This window comes from Pseudonaja textilis, chromosome 6, assembly GCF_049901715.1.
Source record: "Pseudonaja textilis isolate UNSWEBS1 chromosome 6, rPseTex1.2, whole genome shotgun sequence".
In the NCBI taxonomy this organism is placed as follows: domain Eukaryota; kingdom Metazoa; phylum Chordata; class Lepidosauria; order Squamata; family Elapidae; genus Pseudonaja; species Pseudonaja textilis.
The window spans coordinates 5,841,778-5,868,709 of record NC_141995.1 but is presented as its reverse complement, the minus strand read 5'-3'; the positions used below and the strand labels follow the sequence as shown (position 1 = coordinate 5,868,709).

The 26,932-nt window shown below is 50.4% G+C and overlaps 1 protein-coding gene across 1 annotated transcript in view; it reads left to right on the top strand.

Annotated features, from left to right (window-relative positions):
• Nucleotides 1–26,932, top strand: part of EXOC6B (exocyst complex component 6B) — a 217,016-nt gene that overhangs the window by 113,566 nt on the left and 76,518 nt on the right. The window contains exons 9-18 of the mRNA XM_087935729.1: nucleotides 2,154–2,237; nucleotides 2,357–2,403; nucleotides 3,112–3,232; nucleotides 4,291–4,362; nucleotides 5,686–5,783; nucleotides 5,959–6,064; nucleotides 7,037–7,146; nucleotides 12,694–12,805; nucleotides 15,446–15,580; nucleotides 17,123–17,302. Of these exons, the coding sequence (XP_087791855.1) occupies nucleotides 2,154–2,237; nucleotides 2,357–2,403; nucleotides 3,112–3,232; nucleotides 4,291–4,362; nucleotides 5,686–5,783; nucleotides 5,959–6,064; nucleotides 7,037–7,146; nucleotides 12,694–12,805; nucleotides 15,446–15,580; nucleotides 17,123–17,302 (1,065 nt within the window). The remainder of the gene's footprint in view (nucleotides 1–2,153; nucleotides 2,238–2,356; nucleotides 2,404–3,111; nucleotides 3,233–4,290; nucleotides 4,363–5,685; nucleotides 5,784–5,958; nucleotides 6,065–7,036; nucleotides 7,147–12,693; nucleotides 12,806–15,445; nucleotides 15,581–17,122; nucleotides 17,303–26,932) is intronic.

Below are 26,932 nucleotides of genomic sequence, written 5' to 3'. Positions count from 1 at the left end.
TTGGCGCGCACTATTTACAAACGACCGGGACCGGCAAGCATTCACCTGTTCCTTGTTGACGAGCGGCACTCAGCTGTGCCACGCAAAGCAACTGAGGAGGAAAATGCAGAGGCCATTGGACAGCCTAGAGCCCTGGGCGGGCAGGCGGGCGGGCCAAACCGACGACCATCGCGGCGAATCGATTCGGTGTCAGCTGCTCTTCGGAGCTACCGGTTCCATAGAATGGGCTGAACCGGTAGAATCCCAACCCTGCGGTTGACCTCTCTTGATCCTTCCCGTTTTGTTAACAAGGGTTCCAAGCAGGGGTGGGATTCAATTTTTTTTTTACTACTGGTTGTGTGGGCGTGGCTTGGTGGGCGTGGCAGGGGAAGGTTACTGCAAAATCCCCCTTCTCTTCCCTTCCCACTAACCGGCTTTCCAGCTCCGTTCTCCTGTGCAGGGCAACCAAAGGAGACCCAGCCGATCCGCTGGGACTCAATGGGAGGCAGAGAAGAGATGGGGGTTGGCGGGGCCAGTCAGAGGTGGGATTGTCCGGTTCTCCGAACGACTCAAAATTTCCGCTGCCGCTTCTCCAGAACCAGTCAGAACCGGCTGAATCCCACCCCTGGTTCCAAGCAAGCATTTCTCCATCTCTTCTATCAGGATTCCTAGGGGGAAGATTCGACATAAGCTCTTAAGAGCATCTGGAGGGGTTTATTTTATTTTCTTTTCTCTTCAAGAAGAATAGGAGGTGAAGAAGACACACGTGCAGGGAGGGAGGAGGTCACCAGACAGCTGGATGCATAGCAAAAGAGTCAGCAAAGCCGAGCTCTGGATGAGCCGTGGAGCCACGGAAAGAAATACAAGCTGACAGATTCAAAATAGAAACATTTCTGAGAGTGTTTTTGGAATAACTTTAAAATGTACTGTAAAAAATAATTTAAATACATCAGAAGCAAGCTGTCAGAGGGACTTAGCAGCCTCTTGAAGAAGGAGGTTCAGGGGATTGCAGAAAAGCCCCGTCGGATTTGGGATCTTCGCTGCAGGGAGGGGCAGAGAGCTGGCCCTGAGATGGTATTTTCGGGGAAAGGGTCTTGCGTGGTGACAAAGTGAAGGGTGGGTAACACGAATTTCTTGAGTCCTGGTAAATTCAAAACAAATGCAGTAGATGCATCATCTAGACCAGGGGTCCCCAACCACTGGGCCGTGGACCGGTACCAGTCCGTGGAACATTTCCTACCGGGCTGCCGATTTGCTGGGCGCCACTATCTTGTTTGACGAGAAGGTGCTTCCGGGTGAGCTTTTCCGGTTGGAAAGCGGCGTTTGGGTGCTGAAGGAATCCTTGCGCCTTAGTTTCATCGAAGGGGGGGAGGCTTCGAATGAAACTAAGGCGCGAGGATTCTTTCAGCACCCAAGGCAAGGCGAGCCGAGCGACCGTCCCGAAGCGAAGCCCATCGACAAAGGTACAAAGGAGGAGTTGAAGGTGGCGGGGAGAAGCGGGGGACGGCCGGCTGGCCAGTCGCTCGGCTCGCCTTGCCTTGTCATGCGTGCTGATGCCAGTACCGGGCCACGGATCATTTTGTGATGCCGGTACCGGGCCGTGGCACAAAAAAGGTTGGGGGCCACTGATCTAGACAACTCCGGGGATTATAAAGAAAAAAAAAATTCTGAAAGAATTCACTTGGGAAATGGTACTTTATGACCAAAATACACGACATGCTTCATTTCTGAGATCGGAACCTGTCCTCTAAGGGTACGGCTTCCCCAGGGTGTCCGTGCTGAGCTTCAAGGGCAGCACCCCAAGCTGCACCCCGGCCCCCCCCAAAAGCCTGCTGCAGGTCCCACCCAAAGGGAGCCAATTGGATGGGGCAGAAAACCTGGCCAGTGGAGTGGGACAACTGGCCAAGGGATGATTCAAGGCAGGATAACTCCCGAGAGGGACCAGTGGAACTGCAGCTGCCCCGCTGACTCCAGGACTTCTAACCAGGAGAAGGTCCAAACCCAAAGGAAGGCAAGGCCCGCGGCCGTTCCCTGGTCCCTGTCTCAAGTTGTCCCGTGGCGGGTCGGCCAGGGCGAGTCGTCCTAGACCCTATTCTTGGGGGGGAGGAATGAGAGGGGTGGGGGAAAAAGGTCCCCTGGGGGAAGCCTGACCCATTTGTTTCTCCTCTTGGAAGGGAGCCCGTGATACCTTTGAGAGCTACTACCGGAAGCAGAGAAGAAAGCAGGCCCGGCTGGTTCTGCAGCCCCCCTCTAACATGGTAAGCCCCCCCCCTCTCCCCATCCCCCAAGGGGTTTAACGGGTGTCTCACCTGGATTTCTTGGGGTTCCCCTCTCCTACCAAGGTGTTTTAATCTTCTTCTCTTCCCGTTCTTTGTAGCATGAAACCCTCTCTGGCTACCGGAAGTATTTTAATCAGATTGTAGGGTAGGTATCCTTCTTTGACCGTTTGCTCCCGCCAGGGCTCAGGGTTCAGGTCTGTGCGGCGTGGCAGTCCTCGACTTACAGCCGTTCACTTAATGCAGGGGGGGGGGGGTCGTCCCCAAACTCGGCAACTTTGAAGATGTGTGGACTTCAGCTCCCATAATTCCTCAGCCCGTTGGGCTTCCCTGCATCCCAAACGGGCCGTGTGTTGACTCAGGGGAGGGGAGGGGTGGGCGGGGCCAGCCAGGAGTGGGATTTGGGGGGCTTCTCCGAACTGCACAGAATCTTAGCTAGGGGATCTCCCGGACCCCCGTGGACCCCCCCCCCAGCAGCCCATCCCTGGACCCCCACAATGACAACCCATTGAGGAAGCTGAGAATCAAAACTCTGGCTCTGAATCTCACGGCCTGCTGGGGAATCCTGGGAGTTGAAGTCCAGGGGGCTTTAAAGTTGGGCGGGTGGGAACCACAGCTGGACCAGAACCCCTTTCTCCAGGTCCAGTGAAGCCAGAGATGGGCTGACCACGTGGACTCCCAATTGGGGCCTTCAGATCAGAATGGACAGCCGCCCTTCTGGAATGGGCATAGGTTCTCTCCTGCTTGAGCAGGGGGGGTTGGACTAGAAGACCTCTCAGGCCCCTTCCAGCTCTTTCCAGACCGATCGCGCTTAAGGGAGCCGGATCTCCCGACAGCTCTCTTTTCCTCTTGCCAGGTTTTTCGTCATCGAGGATCACATTCTGCACACAAGCCAGGGTTTGGTGGACAGAGCCTACATCGATGAGCTCTGGGATATGGCCCTGTCCAAGACCATCGCGGCCCTCCGGACACATTCGGTGAGTAGCGGTCAGTTGGCCTTTGGCAGGAGAAGGAGGGGCCCCCTTTTCTGGGAGGTGGCCTGGGGTTCCGGCCCTACGCAGACTCCCAAGTTGCTCTTTTGGCTGCCTTTGCCTGGGGGTCCCTAAACCATGGGACCCAGACCTGACACAGGTGTGCTGCTTTGTAGCTCTTGATGGGCATAGTCAGTTTTTTTTCATTTTTGAAAATGGACCGGAGCATTATTTTGACATAGATGTAGTGCTACTTTAGCACTGATGATGTTACTTTGTTGGATCTTGAAATGTCTGCAAGAAAATCCACAAGCTCAGAGAGTACCAAAGACCCCAAGTCGTCGTCCCTCCTCCTCCTCCTCCTCCTCCTCCTCCTCCTCCTCCTCCTCCTCCTCCTCCTCCTCCTCCTCCTCCTCCTCTCCACATAGCCCACTCCCCTCTAGCACTGAAGATGTTTCCTAGTTGGGTGATAAAATGTCTGGAGAAACCACTCAGCTCAGAGACTACCAAGAACCCCACAGTTTTCTTCCTTCTCCCCTCCTCCCTCCTCCTCCTCTCCACATACCCCATTCCCTCTAGCACTGAAGATATTCCCTAGCTGGGTCATGAAATGTCTGGAGGAAAATCACCAAGCTCAGAGTCCACCAAGAACCCCACAGTTCTCCTTCTCTCCTCCTCCTCCTCCTCCTCCTCCTCCTCCTCCTCCTCCTCCTCCTCCTCCTCCTCCTCCCTCCTCCTCCTCCTCCTCCTCCTCCTCCTCCTCCTCCTCCTCCTCCCCATTCTCTTCTAGCTCTGATCATGTTACCTAGTTTAATAATGAAACATCTGTATTCAAACCACCCAGCTCAGAGAGCACCAAGGACCCCACAACAGTAACCCGTCTTTAACAAGCTGGTTTTGAGCTTAAGTTAATTTTTAGGTGGTTTGGCTTGGGTGATTTTCTTCTTTGCAACAAATCACCCCGTGGAACTGCCGAGTTCGAAACGCACGCGGGTTCCAGACCGTCCTTCTCCGAGGCCCTCAAACCCAGAGAAATGCAGCGTCTTCTGTTCTTTCTGTTTCAGTCCTATTGTTCAGACCCAGACCTGGTGTTGGATCTGAAAAATCTCATTGTGCTTTTTGCTGACACTCTCCAGGTAAGGAGCCCCCTGTCACCCCGACCCCCTAGGTCTGCTAGCCTCCCCAGAGCCCCTCCAGGGACCAAAGCCCCGAGGCCTGACTCTTGTCTCCCACCAAATCCTCCCCCTCCCCCCTGGGAAACGCCCCTCTTTTCCTCTGAATCTCAGTCCGGGGATTCACTTGGAAGAAGATGGATGGGTTGAACATTTTCTCGGAGCAGTTCCTACAGCTAGTCCTCAACTTAGGACTGCCCAGTCAACAACCCCTCTGAGTTCTTATGACCGCTTATTTAACCACTGCAACCCGCCCAAAAGGACCTGGTTCTGAAATCCTGGGGGCTGCCTCTCCCCTCCCCTCCCCACCCAGGGTCACCAGGTGATCTCCATTTGGGCGCTGGCAACCATTGGCGGGGCCTCACGATCCTGTGGTCTCGATTTATGACTTCCTGGCCAGAAAGTGGCATCTACTTCATGGCTGCTGCCAAAAGTCATGAAATTGGGCATGGTTGTGTGGTGATCTGCTTAACGACTGCCGTGACACAGAACCGGGCTCAGTTATGGTTGTAAGCCAAGGACTTCCTCTAAAGCTTAAGAGATGAAGCTTCTTCTGGATCTCGGTCCCATCCTGTTGTGGCCCGCCGGCAGCTAGTAGAGCTGGCGGCAGAGTCGGACAAGGAGGAGGTTGAGGAATGAGGGCTCTGCATCAGAGGCAGAGACGGGGCCGAGGCAGGCTGGCAGTCATTAGCTGCCTTCGGGCTCAGACAGCAGTGAGGCAGGGGAGCAGCTGGAGCCGGTTCCCAGCCTGCGTATGCACAGAGCTGCCCCCCCCAAAGAACAATTACAAATTAAGGGTCAACATGGAAGTCAAGCCACAGGTGGAGGTGAGTGGCCCCTCCCATAGGGATTAAAAGAGGAGCAAAAGAGGGGGGGGACTTTTGCAGGAAATGATTCGTTCGTTGCATCAGTGTGAAGATCTGCCTGTGCATCTCAGAGACTCTGTGCTGAGCCCTTCCTTGTCAGCACTGCGTTTGGACATATTTACCAGGCAGCTTTCTGAGATAGATAAGGTTTGAGCTCCTAATTACACCCCTGAAAGACTGTTTGGCTGAATGTGAATGCAAAAAATTCACCTTCATTTAATAAAAGGGGTTTGGTCGTGACAAAGAGTCTGCTGAGTGCTTTTGGGGGAAAGCCTAGGTCAGAATATATCCAAAGTCGCACAGGGATCTTACTGGACCAGAGGCCGGGGTTGCTGGTCAGAGCCTCCTTGAGGTCTGGGTTGTCCCCAGATCCGGGCAAGGGCTGCCTTCCTTCCCTGAACCCCCGCCTGTCCCCTGGCAGGCCTATGGCTTCCCTGTCACCCAGCTCTTTGACCTGCTTCTGGAGATCCAGGACCAGTACAGGGAGACGCTGCTGAAGAAATGGGCTGGAGCCTTCAGGTAAGGCCTCTCTCTGGGTGGATTGAGGTATTTAAGGGGCTTTACCTATTTTGGTGACTTCGTTGCTTGTGTGCCAAGCCCTGGGTCATCACACCTATCCAGTGGGTAGAAGCGGCTTTTAGGCCAGCGGCGTTTTGTGCACACCGTGGAGTGGAAACTCTTGTTCCTTTCGCAGAAACATCCTGGACTTGGATAACTACAGCCCCATCTCAGTAGCAGATGAAGAGCAGTACGAGAAACTGGTGGGGCAGTTTCCATTCCACGATGCGGAGCTGGAGAAGGTAAAGCCGCGAAGGAAGGCGGCGCTCAACGCCGAGGGTCTCCCGGTGGCCCCCGCTTCCCCCTTTCCCCAGAGCGTTTCTCCAGAGCAAGAGGCCCAAGAGATGCCTTCCCTTCAGAGCCGCTGCGAGGGTGGTTTGCATGACCTCTGGCAGTGCTTCCAGCCTCGGCAGCCCTCAAAAATAGTGGTGCTGGGGGTGGGGTAAGAAAGGACCCTTAGAGGGGTGGAGGAGCATGATGGTTTGCAGCCAGGGCAGCTTGGAAGGCTGGAGGTTGATGGCGATTCTCAGTCCTCCAAGTAGGGTGGCCCGGAAGCTACGTCACATCAACTGGACCCCTTTTCTGGCTGGGGAGAGCGGGGTGGGGAGGTAAGGGAATGATGGCTGCTCGGACTGTGTGGGTGCCTGTTGTGGTTAGCCAGCAGCTGGTGCGGATGGCTGAGGAGAGCGAGGACTCAGATGAGGGGCCAGGACCATTAGGGAGCGGACTGCTGCCTTCAGAGATTGTGGGGGCTGGCAGCAGCGATGAGGAGGTTCCCGAGGAGCCCGTGCTAAATGGCACGTGCGCGCAGGGCTGCTTACAGGAAAGAGCAGCTGCAACAGCACAGGCGACTCGGGAGTAAGGCTGCAAGGTAATGGCCCCTCCTTCAAGAAGTTAAAAGCCAGCTGTGAAGCGAGTGTTCTTTGCAGAAGGCAAAGACGTTTTGAAACTCCAGCCTTGTGGACATTCCAGTATCCTGAGTCTGTATTTGAAGATTCTTTGTATTGCAAATTATTTCTTGTCTGTTACCTTTGGGCAAGTCTCCGCGCAGTTTGGCCAGGCTTGTGTTTATCACAGCTAATGATTTGGTAAAAGCATTGCAAGGTTTCTGTGCCTCTTGGATTGTGTTTGATTTGTTGGGAAAGGGCGCGGGTCAGAACAGCGCACCTGTCTTGCTGACCCCCCCCCCCGTCTTCTCCCCTCCCATTCTGCAGCAGCCGTTCCCTAGGAAGTTCCCCTTTTCCGAACTGGTGCCTCGAGTCTACAACCAGATCAAGGAATTTATCTACGCCTGCCTGAAGTTCTCTGAAGACCTTCACCTGAGGTGTGTGTGTGTGTGTGTTGAGAAAGCCCCTTCGTCTTTCCCCTGGGCCTTTCCTTGGGCTGCTGCAAGGGCTGCCTCCCCCCCCCCCCCAGGAGATTTCTAGGTCTCTCCCTCTCCTGCATCCCCTATTTGGATCGGGGGGGGGGCGGGGGGTGTCTTTATCTCCTGTGTCTGAGCCTACGGCCTCTTCTTCAACTTGGCAGCTGGAATCGGCTCTCCTTGGGGCGTTGTGAGGCTGTTTTGCCCCACCGCCCACCCTTTTCCCCTTCCTCCCTTTCCTTCCCTGTCATTGACGGGCAGCCCCAGGTTGGGGCTGTCCACCCCAGGCCTTTGGAAGGTCGCGGTGGTTGTTGGCAAGGCCCCGAGGCGAAGGCCAGGCGGGTTTCTTCAGGGCCCAGGGCCTCCCTCCTGCAAGGGCTGGCTTGACTAGGCTTCCAGGTTGCTGCTCTCCCCACCCTCACCTCTTCTGGGTGGGGGAGAGGGGAGGGCTAAGCCCCAGGAGCTGAGGGTGTGCAGAGGCGCAGAGGCTGGATGGAGCGGGGGGGGAGAATGGATGGGGGGAAATGAGACCTGGGCACCCACACACCCTCCGCCCTCTGCATCCAGAAAAGACTTGGCCGTGTCAAGATGGGCCAAAGAGCAGCTTGGATCTCTCCGTGGTTCACATGGTGGTGGAGGGCAGCAAAGGTCTCGGAGCCAACCCTCAGGGCCCGGAGGAAGACCGAGGCCGAGCACAGAGCGCTGCCCGGTCAAGGCCTCAGGAGCCGGGAACCTGAGTGGGCACTGAGGGCAGGGAAGGAGAGGGGGAGGGGAGTGCCCTCCTGGATCTCCCCTTTGGCCCTGAGCCAGAACTCTGGCCGAGTCTCCCCCATCCCCCCCCCAACGGTGATTGTGTAGCACGATGTGTGAAAAACGGCACTCTTTGGGGAGAGCCAGGGGTCAGGGATCAAACGGCCCGCAAGGAGCCGAAACAGCAAGATCCATCCGGCTGCTCTGAGCGATCCTTTCAAAGATCTCGGCGGGGATCAGCCACACACACACACACACACACACACACACACACACACACACACTCCACGATCCCTTTGGAGTCCAGATCTGAGGGGGATGCCGTCTCCAGGGGTCCCAGGCTGGAGCCTTCTCGGGGATGTCCTTGCAGCCTCTAGAGCTGGGCAGTCGTCTGTGGAGACTTAAAAGCGTCCCAGGGTGTCTCTCCAGGGGCCTGGGAAGTCAGGGATGGTCAGTCAGGGATCCAGTGGGTAATGCTGACCCCCGCCTCCCCAAAACCTCCATCCTTGGAGGTGGCCTCTGACTGATGCCCGGCCCTTGTCGGGAGAACGCAAGACCAGCACCTTTCTCTCTAGAGCAACACATGACTTTCCTGGACCGGCCGACACATTTGTCTTTGGATCTCAGGTGGCTCCCTTGAACCCACAAATCCCCTTGGAGTCCGGTTTGCTTTGGGGCGATTTTGGAAGAGGCTTTCTTGGCTGTCACACACACACTACTGGCTTATATTTAGGTGATTGTCCGCTAGGACTCCAAAATCCCTCTCACAGTTATTGCTTTTATGGGAAAAGAGTTTTGTATGTAGAGAAGCTGGCTATGGAAAGAACTGGAGGAGGCATTTGGAGAAAATGAAGCCAAGCATTGTAAGTTATTTATTTTTCTTTTTGTAGCTTAGGAGGCTTGGTGGGGGAAAGCTAGGCTGCTTATGAAGCAGATTCAAGGAACGCTTTGCTAACTGGACGAAGCACCCTTTTGAAGCCTTGAATGGTGGATAGGGCTGCCAGGGTTTCAATAGATAGAATTCTTTATTGGCCAAGTGTGATTGGACACACAAGGAATTTGCCTTCGGTGCATTTGCTCTCAGTGCGCGTAAAAGAAAAGATACATTCGTCAAGAGTCAAGAATCATCAGGTACAACACTTAATGATAGTCATAGGGTACAATAAGCAATCAAACCATTCTAGGAAACAGTCAGTAGAATATAATAGAATAAGAATAGAATGGAATGGAACAGAACAGAATAGAGTAGAATTCTTTATTGGCCAAGTGTGATTGGACATACAAGGAATTTGTCTTGGTGCAAATGCTCTCAGTGTACATAAAAAGAAAAGAGACATTCGTCAAGATTCAAAGTCATAAGGTACAACACTTAATAATAGTCATAGAGGGTACAATAACCAATGGAATCATACTAGGAAACAGTCGATATAAATTGTTAGGCTACAAGCCCCAAAGTTACAGACATACAGTCACAAGTGGGAGGAGATGGGTGATGAGGAGTGATGAGAAGATTTAACAGTAATAGTAGTGCAGACTTTGTAAATAGTTGGACAGTGTTGAGGGAATTATTTGTTTAGCAGAGCAATGGCGTTCAGGGAAAAAACTCCCCCTGTATCTAGCTGTTCTGGTGTGCAGGGCTCTGTAGCGTCATTTTGAGGGTAGGAGTTGAAACAGTTGATGTCCAGGATGTGAGGGGTCTATAGATATTTTCACAGCCCTCCTCTGACTCGTGCAGTATACAGTTTTGATCCACCAGCCTTTAGATCAGGTCTGCCTTTGCTCAAGTGTTGCCACGTGACCTTATGCAAGTTAAATAGTTAAATTTATGGCTATTTGAGCAGAGTTTGAGTGTGGTTTTAAAAGGTATGGAAATAATTCACACACGCCCCCCAGCAGCCTCTTGCTCCGGTTTCCTACGTTAAAACCCTGAGATATGTTGACAATTACTGTATGTTATACATCAAACACATTCTTGGACCGTAGAAGAGGTAAAATAAAATCTAGCCAAGTCTCCCTCAAGTCAAACTCAGCTCATGGTAGCTAACAGGATATGAACAAGTTGTTTTCTTGGCTATGATCCAAAAGCAATTTGCCATTGCTGTCATTTACGTTGTTTTGCATCTTATTAGTTTTTCTTTTGGGATGAGTGTTTTTTTGTAAAAGATCCTGGTCCCCATCCAAGGACTGCCCCTCTTCAGTGGCTGTGAGGTCAGCCAAGGGCAGCCCCTGAGCCTGGCTCCTTTCTCCTAGGCTTAAATTAATCCCATGACCTTCATCAAAATGTGGATTTAATGATTTCCCTTTTAGGTCACGTTCAGCTTTTCCAAATAAGCCCCGGAGCCCTTTGAGCCTCCTGAAACATCGGAAGGAGCTGCGAACTGCAAGCCTCCCTCATAAGCCGGTCATGGCTGCCTTTGCCAGGGGGGCTGGGACTGGGGTGGGTGGGTGGGTGGGTGGGATGAGGGGTGGGGGGGCGGTTGGTCGATGTTCATTATTGCAACATTTCCTGGTTGAATTCTCCATCCACCCCTTTTTTTTTTTTCATTAATACTTAGAACAATTTCCAGCCTTTCCTGTTATGAATAACCTTTTCCTGGCAGCTGGCTTTTTTTAAAAAAAATAATAATAAAATAAAATAAATGGCCAGTATGATTTTTAAAACCCAGAAATACAATTTGTCCTCAACGTTTTTGAGCCCCCGACATTTCTGTGGCTCGGCGAGACAGCGGTTAAGGATGCTTTGCCCCATTTTAACGCCTGTCTTGCCACCGTTGTTAAGCAGATCGCTGCAGATCTTGAATGAGTCACACACAGTGGTTAGAATTGAATCCGGCTTCCCCGTCGACTTTGCTGGTTGGAACCTCGCCAAACGGGGATCCCGTGATCCTCCGGGGCATTGTGACCATCGTAAGTGTGAACCCGTGATCCTAGCGTCCGAATTTTGATCACATGACCACGGTTTTGATGCTGCGACAGTCGTCAATTGTGAAATATGGTCCTAAGTCACTTTTTTTTTTTCTCGTGCCGTTGTAACTTTGAATGATCCCTAGATAAAATGTGTACTGTTCAAAAGAGTTGAAAACATGAACGGGCAAAAGGACAAAAGGAGCCAGTTATTTCTACATGCTTTTTCTATCTTATCATTACCTTTATTGTCAGAGTACAGCATGTGTACAATGAGATTGGCTATCTTCATATTTGTGGGTTCATATGGATGGGACCCTCAGTTTCCACCCCCAATTGTCCTGTTGTATGTGACCCACATGGGTTCTCCAGCCTTTGGCACACAACGGAGCTCAGGGAGCTGCTGGCCATTGCCAAAACCATCACCCTGGATGGTTGAGAATCTCCAAGGGCATCTCTCATGGCTCATAAAAAATGGAAAATCACAATAACCCCAGTAATGCAATTGGCCCAAAACTAACCATAAGAAAATAGCAATAGCGCCATTGCAACTAATCCAGGAGAGAAGCAACTTGGAATTAAGGGGGAAACTTCCTTAATGGAGGACAGTGAAATGGTGGAACAGCTTTGCCTTCAGAAGTTGTGGATGCTTCAATACTGGAGGTTTTTAAAAAGAGACTGGACAGCCACTTATTTGAACTAGTATAGGTTCGTGGTGGCGAACCAGGTGGCACGCAGAGCCATTTGTGCGGGCACGCGAGCCCTAGCCAAACTTACCTGCACTGCGCATGTGCGTGCCTCCCAGCTGATTTTTGGCCTGTTTGAGGCCATTTTCGCCTCCCCGGAGGCTCGAGGTCCTTCCCGAAATATCGGAAGTGTTGAAATGAGCCTGTTTTTCAGGCTCCCGAGGCTGCAGAGGATTCCCTCGAGCCTCCAGGAGGAGGGTGAAAACGGTCTCAAAACGGGCCAAAAATCAGCTGGGAGGCGTGCGCATTTGCAGTGGAGATAAGGGGGCGGGGTGGGGGTGTTGTACGTGCATGCGCAGGGGGCAAGGCGCATTGCATTGTGGTGTCCTGGCTATCCCACGTGCGCACCATAACAAAAAGGTTTGCCATCACTGGTATAGGTACTCCTGCTTGAGCAGGGGGCTGGACTAGAAGACCTCCAAGGTCCCTTCCAGCTCTATTCTGATTGATTGATTGATTGATTGAAGATCTGAGGATCTGAGCCATCCACCTCAAGAAAGGCCCAGCTTCTGAAATCATCGTTTCCCAGCCTCGGGGAAGAGCTTCGTAGGTGTCGGTGGAGTTGGCTTCGCTCTGCCTTTGCAGGCAGAACGTCTTGGCTGGCATTGTCCCAAAATACGGGTGTCAGCCTCGGAAGCTCTTTTTTACTTGGAAGTTTAGAGGCTGCCACCCATTCAGTGCCTGGATATTTGGGAGGGGGGATTTCATCGTGGGGTAGAAGACCAGACACAACAAAATTCTTTCTCTGAGGGTCAAGGACATGTTGCCCTGCACCTGGAGGCAAGTGACTGGAGGGATGTCTCCAGTTGGAATGAAGATCTGATTGGGCCACGTGATGGACTGATGAGTGCGGGGGGTGGATCTTTGAATTCTCTTTTGGGAAGGGAAAACCCGGAACTCTCAGATTTGGGTTTTCCCAGATGTTCCAGTAGGACAACTCTAATAAAACGGACCATTGAGGGACTGTTTGTCTCGGAGTTGATTGGTTTTGGAATTGGTTAGTTGGAACGCTGACAACTGGTTTCCTTTGCCCTTAGCAACCAGTCAGTCCATCAATCAATCAATCAATCAATCAGCCAACTAATCTATGATTTTCTCTTCCTTTCAGCTCCACGGAAGTAGATGACATGATTCGGAAATCGACCAATTTGTTGTTGACCCGGACCCTGAGCAGCTGCTTCCAGAACGCCATTCGGAAGAAGAACATCGGCCTGACCGAGGCAAGGACTCCCTTCTGGGTTGGGGCAGGTTGAAGTGGTTTGGACCCCCCCGCCCCTCACTGCTCAGGGCCTCGTTGTAGATACTCCGAGCCTCCTCTTGAAGGGAGGAAGAAGGCAGAAAAAGGAAGCGGAGGGAGCGTGCAAGGATCCTCTCTTCTTGGTTGAATTGTCTGTGAGAAGCCTTCTCCAGATTTTCCTCCTCCGGCAGTAAGCATTTCTCAACCTCGGCCATTTTAAGATGAGTGGACTTCAGAATTCCCCAGCCAGGAATTCTGGGACTTGAAGTCCACTCATCTTAAAATGGCCGAAGTTGAGAAATACTGCCCGAGAGCTTTGCTGTTATGAATCAGGCAGACTTAGGTCCAACACAGGTCCACGTTCTCCTCCTTGGTTTTTCTTGAAGCACCTCTTGTCCAGTTGTGTCTAGCATGAAGGTGTTTCAGCGTGTTGTAGACCAGGGGTTACAAGACTGAAACTGTGTTGTGTGCAAGGGACGGGGTGGCTCAGTGGCTAAGACACTGAGCTTGTCAAATCAGAAAGATCGGCAGTTTGGTGGCTTGAATCCCTAGTGCCGTGTAACGGACTGAGCTTCCATTACTCATCCCAGCATCTGCCAACCTAGAAGTTCGAAAGCGCGTAAAACACGCAAGTAGACAAATAGGGACTTTGGTGGGAAGGTAACAGCATTCCATGCGCCTTCGGCATTTAGTCATACCGGCCACATGACCACGGAGACGTCTTCGGACAACGCTGACTCTTCGGCTTTGAAATGGAGATGAGCACCGCCCCTTAGAGCCAGAAACGACTAGCACGTAGGTGCAACGGGAACCATTACCTTTAGGCCAGGGGTGCCAATGGGCCACAGACTGGTGCCGGTTCACTTTCTGTTGGCAACTGGACTGTACAAGTGTCAGGCAGGTGTGCGAAGCTTCATCTACGCATGTACGGGAGCTAGGTTGTGTGGGAGAACCCTTCCCCCATCGTCCCGCGCAGCTGCTCTGTAGAGCCATAGAGGTTGGGAACTGCTGTTGTAGACCATTGTCTACTTCTCACCTCTGCCACAACCGAAACACCTGGCATAGCCAGGAAGGGAAGGGCAGTGGGAGCTGTCGAACGTTGAGGGTCCCACTTCTCCAGCTTGATATTTTAGAGAGGAGCTGGAGGACACGATAATGTTTGTGGCACTGGCGTGTAGTCTTTTAGAGAAAGAATAATGGATGACATTCAATTTATGATGTGGCGAAAAGGATCTGTGGCCCAGCCTGGTGAAATGGGGAAATCCCCGGCTTCTCTTTGCTGTCCTTGAAAGACCCAGGGCCTCCTCTGTCTGACAGGTGACGGAGAATCCCCTGCCCACAATTTAATTGTGCCAGCCCAGGCGTCTGCAGATTTTTCTGCCAAGAGGAGCTGTCACTCCAGCTTCTGCCCCTGTTGACCGAGGGCGTCAGATCCTTTCGTGTGGTTTTTTTTTTTTTTTTTTTGTTGCAACCGGTTTGTCTTGAATAGGATCGGAGGTACAACGAGACAAGTTAAACGGGGAAAATTCTTCAGAGGTTTTATTCTACCTCCAGCAGAATATCCCCCACCCCTGGTGAAAATACCAACTCAAGAGAGAATATGAATAGAATAGAATACTTTATTGGCCAAGTGTGATGGGACACACAAGGAATTTGTCTTAGTGCAAATGCTCTCAGTGTACATAAAAGAAAAGATACATTAGTCAAGAGTCAAGAATCATCAGGTACAACACTTTATGATAATCATAGGGTACAATAAGCAATCAAGTCATACTTAGAAACAGTCAATATGAATCGTAAAGATACAAGCAACGAAGTTACAGTCATACAGTCACAAGTGGGAGAGGATGGGTGATAAGGAGTGATGAGAAGATTAAGAGTAATAGTATTGCAGACTTTATAAATAGTTGGGCAGTGTTGAGGGAATTATTTGTTTAGCAGAGTGATGGCATTTGGGAAAAAACTGTCCTTGTGTCTAGTTGTTCTGATGTGCAGTGCTCTATAGTGTCGTTTTGAGGCTAGGAGTTGAAACAGTTGATGTCCGGGATGTGAGGGGTCTGTAAATATTTTCACAGCCCTCTTTTTGACTCGTGCAGTAAACAGGTCTTTGATGGAAGGCAGTCCTAATTATCCTCTGAAGTCTGCGTCTGTCCAGTTGGGTTGCAGAGCCAAACCAGACAGTTACAGAGGTGCAGATGACAGACTCAGTAATTCCTCTGTAGAACTGGATCAGAAACTCCTTGGGCAGTTTGAGGTTTCTAAGTTGGCGCAGGAAGAACATTCTTTGTTGTGCTTTTTTGATGATGTTTTTGATGTTAGGTGTCCATTTTAGGTCATCTGATATGATAGAACCTAGAAATTTGAAAGTCTCTACTGTTGATACTGTGTTGTCTAGTATTGTAAGAGGTGGTAATATGGGAGAGTTTTTTCTAAAATCTACCACCATTTCTACGGTTTTGAGTGTGCTCAGTTCCAGATTGTTCCGGTTACACCACGAGGCACCACCTTGGAGGAAAATGGGGGTCCGTTTCTCCGAGGGGCAGCGTAGCTCTTACCTGTTGCTCTGACTTCCTGCAGCCCAACTGTGGCTGATGGTTTTTAACAACGTGTGTTGCTCCTGCAGCTGGTCCAGATAATTATCAACACTACACATTTGGAAAGATCCTGTCGATTCCTAGAAGAATTCATAACCAACATCACCAACGTTCTCCCAGAAACCGTCCACACGACGAAGCTTTACGGAACGGCCACTTTCAAGGTGAGCCCCAGCTTTGGTCTTCGTTCCCATTTCCCTCTCCTAGGCCTACCTGCCTATCTGTCTGTGATCAGTCAACACCCCCGAACATTGCTCAGCCGTCCTCATCCAAACATGGAAAGCAGCCAGGAGACAGTAGAAGACAGACGTTTGAAGAAGGGTTTGTGGGGAGACCGTCCACGGTTCACGGGGATATTTTGCAGAAAAAAAATGGGAGAGGAAAACGGAGTCTCTGCTCCTCCTGGGTTGGGTTGGGGGTCGTGGAAGCCAGTCAGCAAAGGTCTTCAGAAGTGTGCGAGGGCAGAGAAGGAAAGCGGCTCCCCACAGATGTGCAAGGAATGAACTGCACTCTCGGGAACAGAAAGTTTGCATTCTGTGTAGGTTCAGTGCAGTGCAATGCTTACGGTATTCTGCTTTGCTGGGGATCAGTGGGCATAGGGTGGATGGATGGACTGATGGACGTATAGAATAGAATAGAACGCAGAACAGAATGGAGAAGAGAATACAGAATAAAATAGAAACTAGAACAGAACAGAACAGAACGGAATGATTGATAGATGTATGGATGTATAGGATAGAATAGAATGGAACATAGAAGAGGAAGAGAAGAGAAGAGAAAATAGAACAGAATAGAATGGAATGATGGATGGATGGATGGACATATAGAATAGAATGCAGAATAGAAGAGAATAGAGAATAGAAACTAGAACAGAACAGAATGGAATGATGGATGATGGACATATAGAATAGAATGCAACATAGAAGAGAATAGAATAGAAAATAAACAGAATAGAATGGAATGATGGATGGATGTATAGAATAGAATAGAGAGTAGAATAGAGAAGTGAATAGAGAATAGAATAGAAACTAGAACAGAACAAAATAGAATGATGGATGGATGGACGTATAGAATAGAATGCAACATAGAAGAGAATAGAGAATAAAATAGAAAATAGAACAGAACAGAATGGAATAAAATAGAATAGAATATAGAGTAGAATTCAGAATAGAATAGAATATAAAATAGAACGTATAATATAATAAATGGAACGGAACGGAACAGAACAGAAGAGAGTTACAGAACAGAACAGAACATTTGGCCAAGCGTGATGAAATGCACAAGGGATTTGCCTCGTGTGCAGATGCTCTCAGCACAGCAACCAAAGCCTCATCCCAATAAAGAAGGGGAGGAGACGAGCTGAGGTCGTAGTGCTGCAGCCATGCCCTGTGGGTGGAGAGGCCTGGGAGACGTGGGCATTGAGGCAGCCCTGGGGATTGGGAGCATGTCGCTTGCTGCCTCTGTCCCCGTAGATTAGCCCTTGTGCAGTCACCATGCTCAAATGTCCCCGTGCGCCATAGAGTCCCTGCTGTCCTTGGGGAGGCAGTTCTTGCAGGAGCCGCTTGAAGTGTAGATAAGTGGCCCAAAGAGGATTAGTTTGACATCCGGGGCCATGAGCCCCCCCTCACTCCCCCCCTCACTCCCCCCCAAGAGCAGGATTCGAGGTGCCGCCACGAGCTCTCTGCTGACCTGGCCCTTCTCCACAGGACGGCCGCCACGCTGCAGAGGAGGAGATCTACACTAACTTGAACCAAAAGATTGACCAGTTCTTGCAACTTGCAGATTATGACTGGATGGCCGCGGAAGCCCCTCCCAAGGCCAGTGACTACCTGGTGGACCTCATTGCTTTCTTACGCAGCACCTTTGCTGTCTTCACACACCTGCCTGTAAGTCTGGCTTGGGAGGCGAGGGCTGGGGAGGGTCGGCCTGACCTCCGGGCTGGTTAGAAGGTCAAGCTGCGGGTTCAGCTCTTCCTTCCACCCGACTTTCCTTCGGTTGTCCATCGAGCCTCAATCGCCCAGGAGGCTTTGGAGGAAACAGAGACAGACCCTCCCTTTCTCCGGTCCTCTTGGCCCCTCCATTTCTCGGCCCTCTGGGGTCAGAAATGGGGGTGGGGAGATCAGTGGGATTGACCTGAAAAAAAACCTCCGGATGCAGCTCAGAACGGGAGATCTTGTTTGCAGCGGAATCGTGGTTTTTTTTTTGTGCCGCTCTGACCGGCCGATCATTGTAAAGCCATGCACGTCGACGCTGGGTGTGGCCGAGCAGGAAGGGATCGTGGCAGGAGCGGGATCCAGTCCCCAGTGGGTGCCGGACACAGACGTTCTTGAGTGGGTTAGAGTGGCCATTTTCAGACTGCCCGATGGAGGGATTCTTTGGAGGATCTGCCCAGCTTTCTGATCCTCCCTGGGGTTTCCTTACAGGAGCTGAGCGTGAAGCAGAGGATACGCCAGGTTGGAGTGCCGGTGGGACGGTTGCCTTAGGAAAGAGAGAGGGAGAGAGAAAAGGAGAGAAAAAGAGGGGGAGAGAGAGAGAGAGAGAGATGCCAGTGGGATAGTTGCCTTAGGAGAGAGAGAGGGAGAGAGAAAAGGAGAGAAAGAGGAGGAGAGAGAGAGAGAGAGAGAGAGAGAGAGAGACAGCGAGAGCGCTTTCATTCATGGCGGTTGATTGTTGTTTTAATTTCATGTCAGACGAGTTAATGTAAATCTCCCTGACAGATTTGTAGCCAGCACACGGGCTTGTTGACTTTGCTCTGTGGGAGATGGAAGGTTATGTCAACACCTCTGGCGGGCCTGTCAGCTTCACAAAGCACGGAAGTTTTTTATTTGTTGGGGAAAGGGGTGTTTTTCTGTTTGCCTTTTCGGTTTCCTTTAATCCTCCAAGGAGGCTTGTATCTCGATAACCTTCGCGGCAGGGTAAGCGGGAGGTCAGGAGGGCCTGGAAGGGATCTTTCCCTGGCTGTCCTGGCCTCCAGCCGCTCAACCCGGCCTTCTGTGGAGAGGCCGACCCTCGCCCTCCTTCTCCCTTGAGCTCCTCCGCCCTCCCGCCTTCCTCTCCTCCTGTTTACTCGGGGCCAGATGGCCAGCGCTGATTTCAAGGGCTCCAGGGACCCGTGGCCTGGCCGAGTGGCCGATGGCACAGAAAGCCGGTGAACTTTTCATGCCGTTTGGTCCAGAGGCGGATTGATGCTTTCGAGGAATTGGTGCAGGTCTAAGAAGGATCTGAAGTCCAAGGCAGCGGTGGTGGGGGGCTCCCGTCTGTGGTGGGGGGCTCCCGTCTGTGGTGGGGGGCAAAGAGGCTGTCCTTACGGGCCGCGAGAGCCACTCCCACGTCTTTCCTGGCCGTGCCCTTCCCGATTCCGGTCCTGCTGACTTCTTCAGCTTAAGAGAGGCCCAGGATGGGAAATGATTGACAGATACCAGAAACCCTGTAGGTGGTCAGTATTAACACCCCCTCCTCCCCCAATTGCAGAGAGGATACGGAAACAGGGAAGAAGGGACTTGGCTCCAGAGGGCAGAGTCCCTGGCAGCCCAACCTGGCAGGGCTGGAAGGAGGGCCTTCTTAGAATTGCAGGAGAATCCGGGCCACCTGGCAGGAAAAACACCCGGAGCACAGCTGGAGCCATCGTTGGGTTTGGCAGCTGCAAAGTCCAGGACTCCATAGCTGTTTCCCGCACATCCTGGAAGGACCCCTGGGTGGGGTTAAATGGGAGGGCCTTCCAAGCAGTCTCAGCTGAGTTGTGTTGGCCCCGTGGCCTCCTGTCTTGGCGGTCCCTTTGTTGGGGGATACCTCCCTTCAGGACGCCCGGTGGGTCATTGGTGTTCCACGTCTACCTTTGGCTGGTGGTTAGGGGACATCTGAGAGCCGAGAGGGACGGAGCGGGAGAGCTACCTTAGAAGAAGGAGGGCAGAGCTGGAGGCACCTGGCGGTTTTCCTCTGGGAATGCAGGAGGGGGGAAGGTTGAGCCATTTTTTTTATGGCTGCTCCTAACTGCACACAGGTTGGGATGGCTGGGCAGGGATTGCTCTCACCTTTGGGCAGGTGGTGGGATCTGTCCTTGTGGAAGCTCTCCTTCTTAGCCAGAAGGTGGCATTCTAAGCCCAGGCCCTTCCTTTCGTGGTTCCTCCAGCAGATCAGTTTTAGGTGTTTCCTCCTCCCCGCCCCACAAAGATGAGAGGCCTCGAAGCAAACAACAACCTGGATGCTTTAATAGCCCCTCTGAGAAGAAGACGGATGAGTCCCGGACAGCCCCAGAGCAGAGCTTTCCAGAGTCCTGCTAAGCTTCTCCTTGAAGCAGGGAGGTTCCTCTGCTTCTGAATGCAACCATTTCTCCATGCAACCAGCGTGGACCAGGCTGCCACATCACATGGAGCCTTTCCTTTGCTGGAGCCTTCAACCAGAAGTGGTGTGATCAGCTGTCAGAGGTGCTGGAGTGGATATCGGGCTTACTAGATAACATCTGAGATGCCTTCAAACTTGGGGCCTGTGATTCCACTCCTGCCCTGCCCTGTCTTCAGCTGAAGATGGCAGTTTTGTCAGAGGGCCTCCTTACTCGGCCTCAGTGAAACCTCTTTGGTCTGGGGACAGGCTCTTTTTGGGCCCTCGCCAGCCCAATCCTGGGAATGTCTCCTATGCCAGTGGCTGTAGGAAGGGTCAGGACAGGGGTGAGCTCCAGCAGAGCCTCCAGACAAGCCCTTTAGAACAGGGATCACCAACCTTTTGCACCTCAGGGACCACCAAACACACAATTTTAAATCCCATGGACCAGAGACCCTGGGAAAATCCCCCCAAAAGTCTGCAGGAAAATTCCCCACCCTGTTTTCCTACCGATCAATCATTCTTGATTTGGGATCGCAGGATATTGTCTTCAGCTCCGTTCTCAGGGGGAGAGAGAGAGAGAGACTTTTGGCTTCATGCAAGGAAAACAGCAGAAGCCGCAGAAGTCTTTCTTTCTCTCCTCCAAACTCCGCCGGATATGAGTCTTTGTGAAACTTGTCACATCAGCGCAGCCTCTTGGAGCAGGAGGCCTTGCAGGGTCCCCAAGACTAATTTCTGGCGGAGTTTGGGGGAGAGAAAGTAAGACTTTTGCTGCTTTCCTTGCGTGCAGCCAAAAGCAGAAGAAAAAAGAAACGGAAAGAAGCAGCCCGGTGGCCAGGCAAGGCAGCATGGGGTGAGGGGGCAAGTTCCCCCTTCCACCCTTTCCCCCTCCCCTCACTATCTCATGTTGTCCACAGTGCAAGCAGCAAGCCTTGAGTTCCCGCGGGTCATGTGGGTGGAGCAGCCTTGTGTTGCCGCACAGCCTGGATTAATTGCTTTGGGGTTGACATTTCTCTGCAGGCCAGCAAAATTTTCTGGTGGACCCCCAGATCCCCTGGCCCACTGGTTGGCAACCACTGCTTTACAAGCTTCTTGTCCTCTCCCGTTGATACAAGATAAGCTCCGGAGCAAGGCTTTGGGTCCTTGTGTGAGTGGGTCTACCCGTGGCTGCTGTGGCTTGGTTCGCCCTTCTGGCTTTTTGTGCAAGTAGATTGGAAACAAAATTCACCTTGGTCACCTTGTTCTTCTCCCAGGGAAACGGTCAGGGAAGAATCGTAGGATGGCCGCTTGCACCACTGCTGGGTGCGAAGCCTTCTCTCCAGCCACACGGGCATAGCTGGAAAGTTCTGGTTCCCCTTTGAACCCTCCAAACGAAGGGCAGCAGCCGGTGGGGGCCTTGAAGCATCTGCCTGCCTGGGGCTACCAACTCTGCTCCAGCCCTCCGTGGGAAAGGTGGTGGTGGTGGGGGGAGGAAGAGACTTTGGCTTCAATAGCTCCAGAAAAAAGGGAAATTCTTATCTGACAGCCTCTTCCTGTGGCTGACAGCTCATATTGTCCAGAGGTTCCTCCCGATCACTGGTCTGGACCTGATTCCTTGTTGCAGCAGTCCGGAACCTTCCCTCTGGGGCATTTTTTCTTCTCTTCTGTCCAGTCCTGCCTGATTCTTGGACACTGCCTGGACAATCCCTGAGGTTTTCTTAGCCAAGTTGTTGAGACGTGTGAGAAAGTGAGAGGCCCCAGGCAGGACTGCCGATCTCTAGCCTGATCCCTTAACCACAACACCAAACCTGGTAGTTTAGGGGCAATGATGAAGGGTTAACTCTGGGGGTTCGGCAGGCTGCCTCCTTGGTGGGACCTTGCTACTCCCTGCGTTCTTCTCTTCTACATTAAGCAGCCTCTGCCTCCTCTAGCACAAAGCAGTGGCCAAGAGGGGCAACGCTAGGAATCACATGTTTTGCGCACACGGCCTGAACATGGAATCCACTTGTGAAGCCTGGCTCCTGCAGTGAATTGTGTGCCAGCCATGTGACCGCTGGAGGGCTCTTTCCATTGCATGGCATCACACGTTGCTGCACACGTGTCGGGGGGGGATTTCTTCTCATGTTCTTTCTGCTAATCCTGTGTTTTAATCGCCCCCGATAAAGTAATCATTGAGTGGTTTTATATGAAAGCCGTGGTGGTGCAGTGGTCAGAATGCAGCATTGCAGGCTAACTCTGTCCACTGCCTGGAGTTCGATCGATCCTGAGCGGCTCAAAGTTGACTCAGTCTTTTGTCTTCTGAGATTGGTAAAATGAGAAGCCAGATTCTTGCGGGGGAGGGGGGAATAGGCTGACTCTGTAAACTGCTTAGAGAAGGCTATAAAGCACTGCGAAGCGGTATATAAGTCTTCAGTGCTATTGCTATATGGATTCTTTGGTGCTTCTGAACTCGCTTATTTGCTTGCAGATATTTTATTATCCAAGTATGTACCGTCATCAATGCAGGGAACTCTTTATACACAATAGTTTGCCTGCCAGTATTGGTGGGTGTGTAGTTTTTTTCTCTGTCCCCTTGGTAGTTTTTTTTTTTTTTGGATTAGGGTATTGTTTTCTGCTGGGTTGTTTGTCTTGTGTCAGTCCCTGCTTATCTGGGTGTAGGCTGCTGGAGAGGATGTGTTCCGGTCTTTTGCTTTCCTCCTTAGCCTTTTTTCATTGTTTCTTTTGAATGGGGGCGGTGGTGTAAGTGTGCTTTATTCCTATACGCCTGTTGTGGGCTGATGGGTCTGAATGCCAAACTTTCAGGAATTCCCTAGCGCCGTGATGGCGAACCTATGGCAGGAGCCATTTGTGCTGGAACGCGAGCCGCAGGCAAACTTACCTTACTGCGCATGCACACCGCCTCACAGCTGACTTTTTTCCCCCCCGGTTGGTTTGAGGCCTTTTTTGGCCTTCCCAGAGGTGACAGGTGTTCGTGGCAGCCAAAGAATTCCCAGAGCAGAATTCATCTTCTCTGGCAGAAGAGGTTGTGGGAAGTCTCTCCATGGAAGGAAGGTTGTTTCCCGAAGAAATGAAAAAAAGAGTCACAGAGAAGTTGTGTTAAAAAGGGCTGCCCTCTTTTTGCTTCTGAGATTGAGATGAGAGATGCTGGGTTCTGGTGAGGGGGCGGGGTGACTCTTGGCTGCATTCCTCCTGTGGGGCCACCCCACCCCAATGTCAGGATGCAGGAAGAGGTCCTTAAATGAGGAATTTGCTTTGTGTTTCTGAGTTGTTTTCCAGGCAGCGCAGCTTTTAATTTGGCAAATGCTTATGGCCTGGGTCAAGCGGAGACCCTTTGCATCCTCTTACAGACCAGATTTCTTTGGTTTGGGGCCGCCTCAAGCCGCACGAAACACCTTTGGTGGGAAGATAACTTTTAAATTCCCCATCTTTTTCAAACATCTCAATGATTTTCAGACTCGGCTAATACGGAGGGAAGGCAAAGAGGATCGGAGTGGCCCGTAACTGGGTGGCTTCTGATCACCCCGAGGCTTCTCCAACCCCTTCGAGGTCCTTGACCCGAGCAGGAGTGGAAGGATGTTGTCTTCCCTCTGTAGGGACAGTCCTCGACTGATGAGCGCCATACTGTTTTGCTAAGCAAGATGTTTGCTCAATGAATTTTGCCCCATTTTCTTGTCATGGCTGTTAAGTGAATCAGTGCTTATTGTACCCTGTGACTATCATTAAGTGTTTTACCTGATGATTCTTGATTCTTGACGAATGTAATCTTTTCTTTTATGTACACTGAGAGCTTATGCACCAAAGACAAATTCCTTGTGTGTCCAACCACACTTGCCCAATAAAGAATTCTATTCTATTCTATTCTATTCTGTTCTGTTCTGTTCTGTTCTGTTCTGTTCTGTTCTGTTCTATTCTATTCTATTCTATTCTATTCTATTCTATTCTATCCTATCCTATCCTATCCTATCCTATCCTATCCTATTCTTATTATATTGTATTGACTGTTTCCTAGTATGATTTGATTGCTTATTGTACCGTATGACTATTATTAAGATTATGATTCTTGATGAATGTCTCTTTTCTTTTTATGTACACTGAGAGCATTTGCACCAAAGACAAACTCGTTGTGTGTCCAACCATACTTGGCCAATAAAGAATTGTAGAAAGAATTCTATTCACTGTGCTTGTTCAGTTCATAACCCAAATTCAATTAAGCAGCTCTGTCTCTTTCAATGCCTTTGCTTGTCCTCACAGTGAGAACAACTAACCCAGTGAAACACCTTGCCTTCAGAAATCATGGATGCTCCGTCACTGGAGGTTTCGAAGAAGGGAACGGGACAACCATTGGTCTGAAATGCTAATTGATCCCCCCTGCTTGAACAAGGGGTTGGACTAGAAGACCTCCCACGCCCCTTCAGATCCTGTTACGTAGGTGTGGTCCTTAAAAGCTATCCAAGAGGATGATCATCCTGGTGTGGTCATCCATTCAGTCATGTCCAAGTCTTGGCCACTCTCTGGTAGCAAACTTTGCAGGATGAAGTGTAGCGTCCGCTGTAAATTCAGTGGCGGCAACGATTTTACTTAAATCTTGATCCACATCTTCCGAGTCTTGAGTCTTTTGAGAGCTGTACTTCGTAGCTGATGCATGCCTCTTGCCCTGTTCCAGTCCATCCTGTTGCATTTCAAGTAATTGCAGGAAATTGGCTTCTTCCTCTCTCTTTTTTTTCCCTCTGGCTGTCAATCATGCGCGGGTCTTTGCTCTGAAGCGCTTGGGGCCATCGAGGATCCTTCGAGGCCCACCTGGGGCGGAGTCTGAATCCACTCGGGATGGCCCAGTCCAGGATCATCCCCTCAAGATTTGGAAGCTTCACACGTTTTCTGTCAGAAGTGGAATTGATAATTAGCCATTCGGTGTTCGCATTTGGGGTCCCTGGCGCAGAATTCCCGGCAGGCGGATGAACAAGCTACATGAACGAGAACGACCCAAGCTTTGGGTTCTCCCGTTCCAGCTGAGGAGCCTGTTCAGAACAGAAGAGTATACGAACGGCCGTTGCAGGAATTGGGTTGGGCCGGTCTAGAGAAAAGAAGGACCAGGGAGGACATGAAAGCAGTCTTCCAGTATTTGAGGGGCCGCCATAAAGAACGGTGTGTGTGTGTGTCAACCTATCCTCCAAAGCATTTTCCGATCTTGCAGGACTTCCCATTAACACTTCCCATTGCCTTAGTAAGGCCACACCTAGAGTACTGCATTCAGTTTTGGTCACCACATTATAAAAAAGATGTTGAGACTCTAGAAAAAGGGCAGAGAAGAGCAACCAGGAGGATTAGGGGACTGGAGGCTAAAACATACGATGAATGGTTGCAGGAACTGGGCCTGGCTAGGACCAGGGCAGACCGGATAGCAGTCTTCCAATATTTGAGGGGCTGCCACAGAGAGGAGGAAGGGGTCAAGCTATTTTCTAAAGCGCCTGTAGGGCAGACAAGGAATAATGGATGGAAGCTGATCAAGGAGAGATTCAACCTTGAAATAAGTAGAAACTTTCTGACAGTGAGAACAATCAACCCATGGAACAGAAGTTGCCCTCGGAAGTTGTGGGAGCGCCATCACAGGAGGCTTTCAAGAAGAGATTGGACTGCCATCTGTCAGAAATGGTGTAGGGTCTCCTGCTTGGGTGGGAGGGGGGTTGGATTAGATGACCTACACAGTCCCTTCCAACTCTGATTGTCTGTTATCTGTAACACAGTGGAATCCAGTTGCTTTTCAGCTGACTGGGTTTCCTGATATCTGGCTTGCTTTTACGTTTAAGGTCAGCTAACGTCCATAGCAGATTCTGGGAACGGTATGGATAAAATTTATTTTGATTTCATCAAAGCTTTACAGTATTTAATAACCCGTAGCATTCTGACGCAAAAGCCAGTGAAGAACGGCTCGGATGACGCAACAGTTCAGTGTATGTTTTGCTTCTCAAGAGGCCACTTTGGAAGTTCTTGGAGGTACAACGATAGGACGGGTGACTTCTTAGGGTGGGCTAACTAAGCTCCCCTCGCCCCCCAATCCATTTATTTGTTCTGCTGTCAAACCTCCCGGAATTGATTTTCCTTGGGATCTGCCAACCTCCCACATGATGGGAGCATGTAAGAGAGACTTTGGACCACAGTCTTCCTCGTTCGCATGTCTGGCACGCACAGTGGAGTGAGAAGAGGAACTAAGACGATTAAAAGCTTGAGGACTTAAAAACACAGGATGAATGAATTTAGGATGTGGCGAAATATCATGCACGGAAAAACACTATATGCGTTGATTCATTTCCCCAACCAGTTTTACCTTACAACCAGAATTGCTAAAGCTGCATTTTAAATGCAACTACTGCATATAACTAGCTCCGTATACTTGTAAAGCTCCATGTTACGCAGGCATTGCAGTCTTCCTTATGGAAGGGCATGAGAGCATGGGTGATGGTGAACAGGGCCTCTTGGTCCAGGAGAGCTCAACTGCTGTCCAACCAGATCTCCTCCTGGTCAAGGCTGCCACCAGCTCTTCCTGTTCTTCACACCCCTCTTTCTCCAAACCAGACTTACCCCTTCATCCTTACAGTGGAGCCCAAGTACCTGAAAGGACCCTCAGTTCTCCTCACGCATCCTTCAGGCCCCCCCCCTTTTTTATATAATTTTTTTTTTAATAACAAGATAAACATAAGCATACATAACAAGATAAACATAAACATACCACAAAAAACATAAAAATATCCTTCTTCATGAATTTACATACAGTGCATTGATTGGTTTACCACTTTTTTTTGTGCATCCATTTCCTAGTCACTAGTATAATTATATTACATAATAGCTCATATTATCAATCAATAATTGTATAACCTAATATCATCACTAAAAAAAAAACCATTTATAATTTTGTTAATTCATATTTTAACGAGATAACTATAGTTTACTTAATTTATTTTGCAATAAATCATAAGATCATACCAAATCTACCTTAATAATGTTTTATAAAGATAATATCAAGAAAAATTTTTTTTTTATGCTAAATCTGAATATTCTATCATTATGTTTTATCATCTAACCATTGATAAAAAAGATCCCAAACTTCATAAAATTGTTTATCTTCTTGTTCTCTGATTTCAAATGTCAATTTACTCATTTCAGCACAATCCAATATTTTCTTAATAGTTTCTTCTTCTGATGGAGTTTTCTCACTCTTCCAGTTC